The 11,865-nt window shown below is 44.8% G+C and overlaps 1 protein-coding gene across 1 annotated transcript; it reads left to right on the top strand.

Annotated features, from left to right (window-relative positions):
• The first annotated feature begins 2,332 nt into the window (after positions 1–2,332).
• LOC134164774 (cyclin-dependent kinase-like 2) lies at positions 2,333–11,095 on the top strand. The gene is given in 6 exon segments (XM_062620910.1): positions 2,333–2,663; positions 2,665–2,784; positions 7,852–8,046; positions 9,324–9,502; positions 10,248–10,360; positions 10,661–11,095. Coding segments are annotated over 6 exon segments (801 nt in total). The 5' UTR covers positions 2,333–2,618; the 3' UTR covers positions 10,810–11,095.
• Positions 11,096–11,865: the final 770 nt, after the last annotated feature.

The raw sequence follows: 11,865 nt of genomic DNA, 5'->3' as shown, positions 1-11,865 counted from the left end.
TGATCTTAAGGTCCTTGCCAACCCAAACCATTCTGTGATTCCCCTCTGCTTTGTGAGGTGAAGAGGAATAGAGTATGCGGTGACATTTGTGTTTTGCCATATGTTCAGTACAGCTTGTATGTGAAAAAAAGTTCACTAATTAAAAAAAAACCCAACAACAAAAAAAAACAACAAAAAAAACCCAAAACCCTACCATTGTAATGTCCGCCCTAGAAGATCACTCAGGGCACCAGGTTACTTGATTTCTAACTTCTCTAAGTGGTATGATTCTTAGTTATCAAAAGTATGAACTGATTGTGTGGCTCATCTAAAACCCAGTATTTGTCTTCCTGAGGCTTAACTATGATGATCTCTTCTCCTAAGTAACAAGTGACAGGACAAGAGGAAATGGGCTCAAGCTGTGCCAGGGGAGGTTTAGACTGGACATTAGGAACAATTTCTTCACTGAGCGGGTGGTCAGACATTGGAACAAGCTGCCCAGGGCAGTGGTAGAATCACCGTCCCTGGAAGTGTTCACAAGCTGTGTAAATGAGGCCCTCAGTTACATGGTTTTGTGGTGGGCTTTGCAGTGCTTGATGATCTTAAAGGTGTTTTCCAACCTAGTTGATTCTGTGGAGGATTCTGGCAGAGACCGTGATGTCTATCAAAGAAAATAGAAAAATGAAATCAGAACTGAGACTGTGTTGGGCATTGTCCAGATGAATGTTTCTGAGAGGTACAGCAAGACATCATGTTATGAGAGAAAAAGGGTTTTCTCAAGTTACCAAAGCTTGATCAGTGCCATAGAGATACCAACAGGATGGCAAACATGTCTGGAGCATGGGTACTATATGGTTTAGTGAGACAACCTCCCTCCTTCACCACCTCCAATCTCTGTGGTTTAAATTAATACACTGCACCAACACCGAGCATCATAAATTAACAGTGATGTTATGGATATAAAAGTAAAAAATACAAAAAAGAAACCCCCAGGGCAACCAGTAGCCAAAAGAAATGATTGTCATGTTGCTGATGGTAGAAACCAGCATTACTCACTACAGTAATGATGAGCAGTAGAAGGGGGGAAGAATACAATAAAATAATGCCAACTGGGCCCAGGTTTATTGTCTTTTTTTTTTCCTGGAAATGCATTGTGCATTACAGTGATGACATATAGGAGTGGGAATGAGGGTGAAGGAGAAATAACAATCAGAAAGGGATGATGGGAGGTGACACATACCCATGTAACTCAAGAGAAATATGATAAAGTTTTCAGAAAGTATTATTGGCATATGATGCCTCATGAGGATATTTTCCAAGGAATTGGTATTTTGGCAAGGGTGATACACCTTTCCCAAAGAGAAATACTGCAGCAGCCAGACCTGCTGGGTGTTCATGTATTTCTTCAGAGCAAATGGAGACCTTTTCTTCAAGGGTTCAGAGGTTGTGAGATGTGGGCCACCAGCCCGAGTCCTTCAAGGTGACATCAGAGGAGGACATTTAGGGAGCGGTAGGACCTGAGGAACAGGAGACCCATGGAATTACCATGGCCAGCCAGATCATCGAGAAGGGGGATGCCCTCCATGGCCTGAAAGCTTCCCAAATTTTGCAGCCCTTCCCTTCACCTAGTCCCTACTAAATGCAAGATGCTTTGAGGATATGGTCTTAAACCTTTTAATTAATGGACATAATTAGATAACTAATTAGATGTCTAATAAATACAGCATTATTATTATTTTCTTCATAGAATCACAGGCTGGTTGTGTTGGCAATGACCTTAAGATCATGCAGTTCCAACCCCCTGCCGTGGGCAGGAGCACCTCACACTAGACCATGTCGCCCAAGGCTCCGTTAAACCTGGCCTTGAACACTGACAGGGGTGGAGTATTCACTGCTTCTTTGGGCAACCTGCACCAGTGCCTCACCACCCTCACAGTAAAGAACTTCTTCCTTGTATGTAACCTGAACTTCCCGTTTAAGTTTGAACCCATCACACCCCCCCTCTGCTATTGCTACAGTCCCTGATGAAGAGTCACCTTAAATCAGTAGACCTATTCATCTGGGCTCGTAATACCTTATTTTTTAATTACTTAGGGAAAGATGCAGCTAATAGAGATAGATCTCTCTCAGGGCTTCACTGTGTCCTACAACTAGTTTTCTAAACTTCTAGTGGATTCGTAGGAGGCTATGTTTAAAACCAACAGATCTATATGGATACAGTATGTTGATGATTTATTAATAACTAAGGAATCTGGTCTAGCTGACATCCATACCTTACCAATGACCTTAGCTGAGAAGAGCCACCGAGCTTCTCCGCCAAAGTTACTGTGTAAGAAAAGTGCAAGATACCTGGTGGCATCTGCCAGCAGGAGGAGGTTTGATGTCACCCCACTGGGGGCTGCACGGACACACACACAAAGGAGGTGAGCCCTTCAGCAAATAATAAACAAATCAACCCAAAACAGGAGCAGCGCTACCTCAGGACCCCGCCATCCCTCGGAGCAGCTCGCTCAGGCGTGCGGTACGGCACAGCGCAGCTGCTGCGACAGGCAGGCTGTCACCCTTGTGACAGGGCAGGAGGCCGTGGTCCGTTCCAGCAGCAGAGCTTCCGGTACCCTGGGGGAAGAAAATCCACGTCCATGGAGAAGTACCAAGTGCTGGGCCTTGTGGAGGAAGGCAGCTACAGGGTGGCTGGCCAAGTGCAGAAACAAAGAGAGCAGGCAGATTGTTGCCATCAAGAAGTTCCTGGAGAGCAGGGATAACACGGTGAGGAATATCCCCGTGAGGGAGATCAAACTGCTGAAGGTGAGCAGGGGGCCACAAAGCCTGGCCAAAACAATGGGTTTTTTATGGCTTTGTGGTTAAATTCATCACCCTTCATTCAGCTGGAAGGCGTCTGTATTGCTCAGGCATATTGTAGTCAGGTGTTTAAATACCTTCAAGAAAGCAAATGTCACCTTCAAGCAGAATAGTAACCTGATGTCTGTGCTTTGAGGCTTTTCTTGCAGTAATGGTGGTAGTTGTTGAGAGCTCATGGTGTGGGTGAGATACACCTGCAGAGAGTTGATGGGTTCTTAGGGAGAAACCGGCTCTTGAAACTCCTTCATAAATAGTCCTTTAAAGAGTGATATTTGTCTAGTGAAGTTGTAGGATAGGTGTAAATTTAAGCCATTTGGTCAGTCTTGAAAGGAAAAGCGGTTGTTTCTGACCACAGTATCCAAAGTGTAACTAAGTCCAAACCAAAAGAGGCTTAGTTGGGCCCTGTGTATTTCAGGGAGCAGCCAAGCCATGCTATCTTCATTTAACCTTTGAGTTGCAGCCTTGTAGAGCTGATTTTCCTCTCAGATGAGTGCTGTGCTGGATTTGTTTGGCTAAACCTGACTTGTTTATGTGACCTGTATTCAGCGGGGAAAGTTATGTGGAAGGGAGGCACAGGGTCTCCAGATGGTAACTGTGTCCCCCTGTGTTGTGTACCTTGCTGCTGAGAATTTGCAGAAGATGAAAGAAATGCTGAACTTCTAAAACTTGCAGGTGAATGATGATCTGAATATGAGACAGTGTGCCTAGCCAGAGGGGGTACTGGTGTTACCTGATATGAAAAAAAATCCTCCTAGGAATTAAAAAAATCCATGTTATTTTATTAATGGCACTTTTCTAGAAGGCTTGTACTGCCAGCCAGAGGCTAGAGGAGGAAGACTGATCAAATCCCCTGAACCTTGCCAATCCAGCTGGCTTAATGTACTTTGCTGTTTGAGTACATGATTTGCCTGGTATCACTTGTGGATGCTTTATAGCTCACCTAAATGTCCAGTCATCCTGCAGCCTGTTAGCTTCTTATCAGCAGCATTATGTGGTGTAGCCTTTTTGTGTGGGTTGATTTGTTAAAGGTATTTCACTTGATGGGCTCCATATACTCTGCCTGGGAAAGTACCCATAGAACTGGGTTCTATGTGTGTGTGCTCTTCAGTGTTTTGTCATATGGCCTTTCTGCTTCCTGTCTTGGCTTTGTTCTTCCTACAGAAGCTTTTGCAAGCTCCTAGACTGTTTTCTCTGCAAGTTTTTTTTCCTGCTGCATTCCTTCATGAATGCCAAGGATGCAGTGTGGCATTCCTTGCCAGGATATATGTCAGTTCTTCTGCTTCCTCTTCTGCCACCTTAAGCCCCTGTGTTTGCCACCTCTAGCAAGTGGTAGTTTGTAACCTCTAGCAGTAGTTGCAGCGTTTTCCTTTTCTCCTTGTCCCACAGGAGATATGCACAGAAAAGTGCTGTCTTTGGGCCTGGGCACCTGGTTTTAAGTGTTGAGACACAGGTGATGTGTCTGATGAAGCAATGAAGGAAAGTCTTTTTTCAGTTGGAGCACGTTCAGGCTGGAAAGGCCCTTAAAGCTCATCCAGTTCGAACCCCCTGCCATGGGCAGGGACACCTTCCACTAGGCCATGTTGCTTAAAGTCCCATCCAGCCTGGCCTTGAGCACTGCCAGGAATGGAGCATTCACAACTGCTCTGGCCAACCTGTGCCAGGGCCTCACCACCCTCACACGGAAGAACTCCTTCCTTGTACCTAACCTGAACTTCCCCTGTTTCAGTTTAAACCCATTGATGCAGAGAGTTGACCAATGTACAGGGGGGTTGTACAAGGGGGTTAGAAGAATTTGCTTGCTTAAACAAAAGTACTGTCTGTTGTAAATGCCTGCTAAGCAGAACAAAGGCACCTGGTCCTATTGATAAGGAAAAGCAGACACTTGGTCCTATTGATAAGCAGCTATTGATAAGGAAAAGCAGACACTTGGTCCTATTGATAAGCAGCTATTGATAAGGAAAAGCAGACACTTGGTCCTATTGATAAGCAGCTATTGATAAGGAAAAGCACACGCCTGAATCTACTGATAAGGGGGAGAAGCAAATGGTTTATGGCTGGGATACGGACCAAACCCTAAGGCCATATGTGAAGACTGAAAGGTTGTCATGGGTTCAGCAGTAGCAGTCATTTTTCCCCTTCTTCGTAGCTGGTGCAGTGCAATGTTTTGACTTTCAGCTCGGGAACAGAGCTGATAACAAGCGATGTTTTGGTTTGGCCAAGGACTTTGTGAGCCTCATGCTCTGCCAGGGAGGAGGGGAAGCCAGGAGGAAGCAGAGACAGGACACCTGACCCAAACTGACCAAAGAGGTATTCCATACCACAGCACGTCATGCCCAGGATGTAACGGGGAGTTAGCCGGAAGGGCTGGGAGACTGCAGGGTTGGAGGAGGTATCGGTCGGAGCTTGGTCGGGCTGGGGGGAGCGAGTTATCGGTCGGCTGGTGGTGAGATGATGTATTCTCTTCCCTTGTTATTTCCTTTATCATTATTATCATTGGTGGTAGCAGTAGTGATCTGTGTTATACCTTAGTTACTAAACTGTTCTTATCTCAACCTGTGGGAGTTGCATTCTTTTCGATTCTCCTCTCCGTCCCTCCGGGAGTAGGGGGAGGGAAAGAAGGGGGGGAGTGAGTGAACGAGTTGCCTGACTGGGTTTAAACCACGACAAAGGTGAAAAGTGCAAGAAGAGGAAGACTCATTTACTTCATCTCGAAGACCCCTACCCACAGGAGGAAGACTCAGTTACTTCATCTTGAGACCCTGCCCATGACCAGAGGGGGTACTGCGCAGGTGCAGAGGACCTTCTGGCTCATTATAATACGAAGCGGGGATAGGACATGAATATGTATAGGCGTGTTGTGCAACCTTATGAATATATATAACTTTAGAGAATAAATGTAGAGGGAAACAACACTGAGGTAGGCATGACTGAGGAATTATCCCCGTGCGTCTCAGCGCTGAATAAAAAGCATACCTACTTTACAACTTTAACGAGTTGTGGAGTCAATCCACGCATCACCATCACCCCTCGTCCTGTCACTTTGTCCCTGAAGAAAAGTCCCTCTCTGTCATCCTTGCAGGCCCCCTTCAGATACTGGAAGGCTGCTCTGAGGTCTCCATTCAGCTCCTCCTCTCCAGGCTGAACAGCCCCAGTTTCCTCAGCCTGTCTTTTTATGGGAGGTGCTCCAGCCCCTGATCATCTTCATGGCCTCCTCTGGACTTGCTCCAACAGCTCCATGTCCTTCTTATGAAAAGAGGTTCTTCTTATGAAGAGCCTCAGACCCTTAGAGTTAATGGAAATGTACGTTTTCTCAACACTCAGCCAGCAGCTCCTAGCGTTGTCCTCTCAGACTCGAATTTTCAAGTGAATCTGTGTGAGTCTGGAACGTACCTGAGGTGTTTGACTCAGTTACTGACTCAAAGCACGTACCATCTCCCAGATGTGCTGGGCATTAACTTGTTTTCCTGCATAAATGGGATCATTTCCATACATAGCTCAGTATTGTAGCCTCTGACAGTGCAGACAAACACCTAGAGGTATAATCATTCTGGAGTTTCTTCATTTGCATGCTCCCTGTGAACCTGTGGGGTTTGGGGCTGGCAGGCTCCTGCCCTGCAGAGCATTTCCCTGCCCATCTCTTTGCTCTGCAGTCCTCCTTGGACGCCATCCCTGGTGCAGTACAGCCTCTAGTGCCGTTGCCCTGCTGGACTCCAAGCTAATAAGTAACTGTACATTGTAGCATGATCTGTTTTGTTGGTGTGTGTTAAACGAATGTTACAAATGTGTAACGGAAGTGGGGGTGGGTTCTTGTCTGGTCAAAGTGCTATGACAAAATAACTAGAAAATACTGCTGCTTTTTTTTTTTTTTCCCTATTCATTTAAGTTGCATACTTTTCTCTACGCTGTCTTCAGCTTTCACTTCTTCATAATATAAGAGAAAAAAAAATATTTCTTCAGGTCCTTGGCTGGTCAGTTTTCCCTGTGAATCCACTAGACACAGTTTAATAGAAGCTGTTTAATTGTTATAACAGTATCACAGGTAAGAATGCTGAACTTTCCTTTTATCTATTCAATGTGCTTGTATTCTGGCACGTGTTAGTTGTTGTGAATGTGTTTAAGATGGCATTGTCAACAGAAGTGCTTTGGGTATGTCAGGAGCTTAAAAGAGAAGCCTGAGGGAGCAGGCAAAATAGCATAGGATTTTTCCATCACCTTGGGAATATTTTCTCAAGGGGGTTGAGGCACAGATACAGCCAGTGTAAGGGGAACAAGCTGTGTTTATTGCTGCTTGAGTTGTTTGTGAGCATGGCCAGGGAACAAGCAAGGAGTCTCTGTGGCTCACCACTCGTGGTTAATTGTCCTGTCATTCTTCTTGCAGTTGTCAGAGACATACTGGGCAGCATGCTGAGTTTCCCAGTACAAACCAGCCTGTTTTGTATTTCCTGCCAGTTTGGGGAGCTCTGGATTTTCCTTTGTCACACCAAGTCTTTCTGGGAGACGTTGCTAAGTGCCTACTGTCTCTCATGTGCTCACCACATGCTCCTCTGGAATTCTTTTTGACTTCCTCAAGATTTCTCTCATGTGGCACGTAAGCTTGCTCTAAAGCTCGTCAAGATCATGATGTAAGATAGATAGTGTCACCTCTTATGTGAGGATATTGTTGTGAGGAGCAGAACATGTGAGGTGTTCCAACAACAAAACTGTATTTTAAGCATCCCCATTAAGAAGAAGCATCCTTAGACAGTGTTTTATTTATTTTTAGGTTACAGACCCAGGTGTCTGTGTACATGAGGTGGTGGGAATCCTCCAGATAATATTTAAAAAATAAAATAGGCAAAATAATATTCTAAAATATAAATGAGCTTGATTTTAAGAACAAATGAATCTGAGTGCCATGAGGAGAAGAGCATTCCAGGGCAGTACAGTGGCTGGGTCACAGTTAAAAGTATCTGGTCACCCTTTATCTATTACATGCTGTGAAGCTCTCACAAAATATTTCCTGTTTTGTAACAGCAACTCCGGCATGAGACTCTCGTGAAACTGCTGGAAGTGTGTAAATAAAAGAAACGGTGGTACTTGGTGTTTGAATTTGTGGACCACAGAGTACTTGGTGACCTGGAGGCATTTCCAAATGGACTAGACTACAACAGGGTTCGGAAATACTTATTTCAGATCATGAGAGGAACAGCATTTTGCCACAGCCATAACGTAAGTATGCACAAGAAGCCAGTTCTGCAGGTAACCTTGAATGAAAAGATACAGAAGTGTATCATTTTGATATATGTTAAGACTTAGAGAAATAGAGCTTTGGCTGAAAGGGAAGAATCAGGGCAGGAGGGCAGGACTGAATTTCATATAAAATGCCGGAGCTTGATGTCAGTTAATATATCAGTCTGTCTCTGATTGATTTGTGAGAGTGTTTCAAAGGAAGGGTCCAGAAGTCCATGGGGATTCAGTACTTGGGTAGCACCTTATCATGGGTTGGCTCATCTTGCAGAGGGAGAAAATAGGGGCTGTTCAGCCTGGAGAAGAGAAGCTGTGTGGAGACTTCAGAGCAGCCTCCCAGGATCTGAAGGGGGCCTGCAAGGATGCTAGAGAGGGATTCTTCATCAGCGACTGTAGCAGTAGGACAAGGGGTAATGGGTTTAAACTTAAACAGAGGAAGTTCAGGTTATATATAAGGAAGGAGTTCTTCCGTGTGAGGGTGGTGAGGCACAGGCACAGGTTGGCCAGAGGAGTTGTGAATGCTCCGTCCCTGGCAGTACCCAAAGCCAGGTTGGGTAGAGCCTTGAGCAACATGCTCCAGTGTCAGATGTCCCTGCCCATGGCAGGGGGTTGGAACTGGATGATCTTAAGGTCCTTTCAAACTCAAACCATTCTGTGATTCTATGAGTCTCTCTGTTGAAAGTTGGATTCTGATAGTGTCTATGTAAACATGTAGGCTTGCTTTTTCTCTTCAGTATTTTTAGGTTTTTCTTCTCAACTGGTTGGCAGGTTTGCCAATTTAATCCTAGTTGTGTAACTATATATATATAGATACATACACATTTATGTATTTATTTATATGTTTGGGAACCTATTTCTCTTATGAGTGCCTAAAATACTCTTAATGTTTGACTGCAGGACATGCTCATGGCCTTTGCAATACATACGGCTCTTAAACTTGTGGTCAAGGCTAGATTTTCAAGCATAATAAATTGTGCCTGTTAAAATATCTATGGTAAATACACCTGCATAGAGATACATGAAATAAATGTTTCTGTGTGCAAAAGTTAGAGGTTCTATACTTACCTATCTAGGGTCAGCAACTGTTCCTTGACTAAGTGAATGTAGCTGTATTTTACAGACTCCATATGTTTCTCGTGCCTGCAAAAATAGGATTTTTCTCCCTACATGTGAGAAAGCTAGTGGTTTTGGTGACCCAGTCCATTTACTGTTTAGAAAGGGGGAATTTATTTGTCTTGACTTGTTTTATTTCCATGCAGATAATCCATTTGGATATTAAGCCAGAGAACATACTAGTTTCCCAGTCGGGAGTTGTAAAACTCTGTGACTTTGGATTTGCCTGGACCTTAGCAGCTTCTTGGAAACCTTACACAGACTATGTGGCAACCCAGTGGTACAGAGCTCCAGATCTGCTGGTGGGAGACATCAAGTAGGGCAAGTAAGACTGGCATGTCAGCCTGTGGAAGGGTTGTGGAGTTTATGGAGGGGTTGCTCTGTTTTTTTGGGTTGCTCTGTTTTTTGGGGAGGCAAGGGACTGTTGCTTGGCAGATAGGTTAAAGGGTTGGAACAGGTTGCCCAGAGAAGTTGTGAATGCCCAATCCATGGCACTGTTCAAGGCCAGGTTGGGCAGGGCTTGGAGCAACCTGGTCTAGTGTGAGATGTCCCTGCCATTGGTAGGGGGTTGGAACTAGATGATCTTAAGGTCCTTTCCAAACCAAACCATTCTGTGATTCTGTGCTGTTCAGCATTCCCTGATTATTCCCTTGTAAAAGTTGAAGCTTTCCGTTATAAAGGTTGAAGCTTTCCTCCTTATTCTCACACTCTGCAGCTAACTCCTGCCAGTGCTAGGCTTTCCTGACTCAGAAGGCAAGGGAGCCCTTGGCATTCCTGGTCTGTTGTCTGTAGGAGCTTTTCAGTTGCCAGTGCTGGTATTGGGGAGCCTGTGACTGCTGCACAGTTGGAATTATGGAGGGAAGGCAGAAAAGTCCCTCCAAACAATTTCAGACAGACATTTTGGGAGAGAGGATAAGATTTTTCTTATTGAGATCCCCAGTGTCACAAAACCAGGTCAGAGCTTAAACTGTGTGACCCACAGGTCTCTTAGTATGATTGTGCACGTTTATGTATGTTCCTGTATTACCTAAACCTAGCTGGGGTGGTGTTTGTTTTTTTTTAATTTCCAGGGATGTCGATGTGTGGCCTATTGGCTCTCTGATAACAGAAATGCTCACAGGAGAGCCCCTTTTCCCAGGAGATTCAGACATTGACCAGCTCTACCATATCACCAAATGCCTGGGTAAGAATAGCCTGTCAGGATCCTCATACCTGTTTACTAATGGAGGGGTCAGATACATTTTGATGGGGGGAAGGAAGGTGTTGGGGGAAAGGCTGTTTGTGTGTGCTGAACTGTCTCTGAGAGCGTGTGCTCTTAGCACCGTTTACAAATGAGGATCTAAGAATTCATGAGTACAGTATCAATTCATGGCAGACTATAGCCCTTAAGGGTAGTGCTGGCAAAGTGTTCCAGCTTCTTAAATGTTTCACCGGACTGTCCTGTATTTCTTCTGTGATGGTTGCTTTGTTTGTGTGATTCCAGGTAATTTAATTCCAAGACACCAAGAGTTATTTTATAAAAATCCCCTCTTTGCTGGCATGAGGTTGCCTGAAGTGAAGGAGGCCAAATCTCTGCACAAACGCTATCCCAAGCTCCCTGCTTCAGTGCTAGATTTAGCCAAGGTAATTTAACTGGTGGTTTACTATGAATGTTTCTCTGTTTACTTGTCCTTGGGAAGCAGAATACAGCCTACAGAAAGAGCTGTGGCTGTTAAAGTGGCTTTCTCTCAACTACCCATGCATGATCAACTGTTTGGTTTGGTGGCTTAGTGGGGCTGCAAGGTTACAACAGCAACCTTCCTGGGTGACTGGCAAGACTAAGCCAGCCATCTCCAGAGCCAAAATGGTCAGTGCATATCCTCCAGGGAGGATTTGTAGCATATAATGCCCCACTGATCAAGTTTTCCAAGGAGATTTAAAAGGTAAAGAAGGACTGGTGTGTTGAAAGCATCATCTGACTCATCTCCCAACAAGCTTTGCCCCTCATCTGCTACTTAAGTGGGTGTTTTGTAGATCATAAGCTTACTTGTTACTGGCTAGCAGACCTGTGTGGAAACAATGTTTTCTGACAACCCTACTTCTGCTTGCTGATGGAGGTGCTGCAAGGAAGCATGCTTGCATTCCTTGCTGGTGGAGGGATGCGCCTGCTTGTGTGCAAGTTAGGAAGCCTATAACTTTGGAATAGACTCATATCTGTGAGGGAAAGAAAGGAAAGGGAAGCTTATAATGTCTGCAGCTGAACCAAACTAACAGTGAAAATAGTAATTAGAGAAAGCACATTTGTCCATGTTTCCCACATGCAAACGCAAGCTCCATCTTCAGCTTGAAATTCCTGACATTTGCACTGTGGAATAGATTTGAAAGAGGAGATTCAGCACTTTGAGGGCAGTGTCAAGAAGAAGCAAAGACAAGTTCCAGATAACTGAATGGGGGCACACGGACACTCTTATTGAGGCATGTAGGGCTGCAGGAGCAGAAATCCCAGTCTGTTCTTCAGTCCTCTCTTACTGTAGCCAGTCTTAACATCCCTTGAGACCAACTTTACCTCACCCTGTGGTAGTTCTTGTGCCTTGCTATGACCATCCCTCTATTTCCCTTTGTCCTGGGTTCAGCAGTAGCTATCATTTTTTCTCCTTCTTAATAGCTGATGCAGCGCTGTGTTTTTGACTTTTGGCATGGGAACAGCGC

This window comes from Pezoporus occidentalis, unplaced genomic scaffold (genome assembly GCF_034315485.1).
Source record: "Pezoporus occidentalis ecotype Australia unplaced genomic scaffold, CSIRO_AGI_Poc_V1 ctg224, whole genome shotgun sequence".
Lineage (NCBI taxonomy): Eukaryota > Metazoa > Chordata > Aves > Psittaciformes > Psittacidae > Pezoporus > Pezoporus occidentalis.
This window is presented reverse-complemented; position numbering and strand designations above follow the sequence as displayed.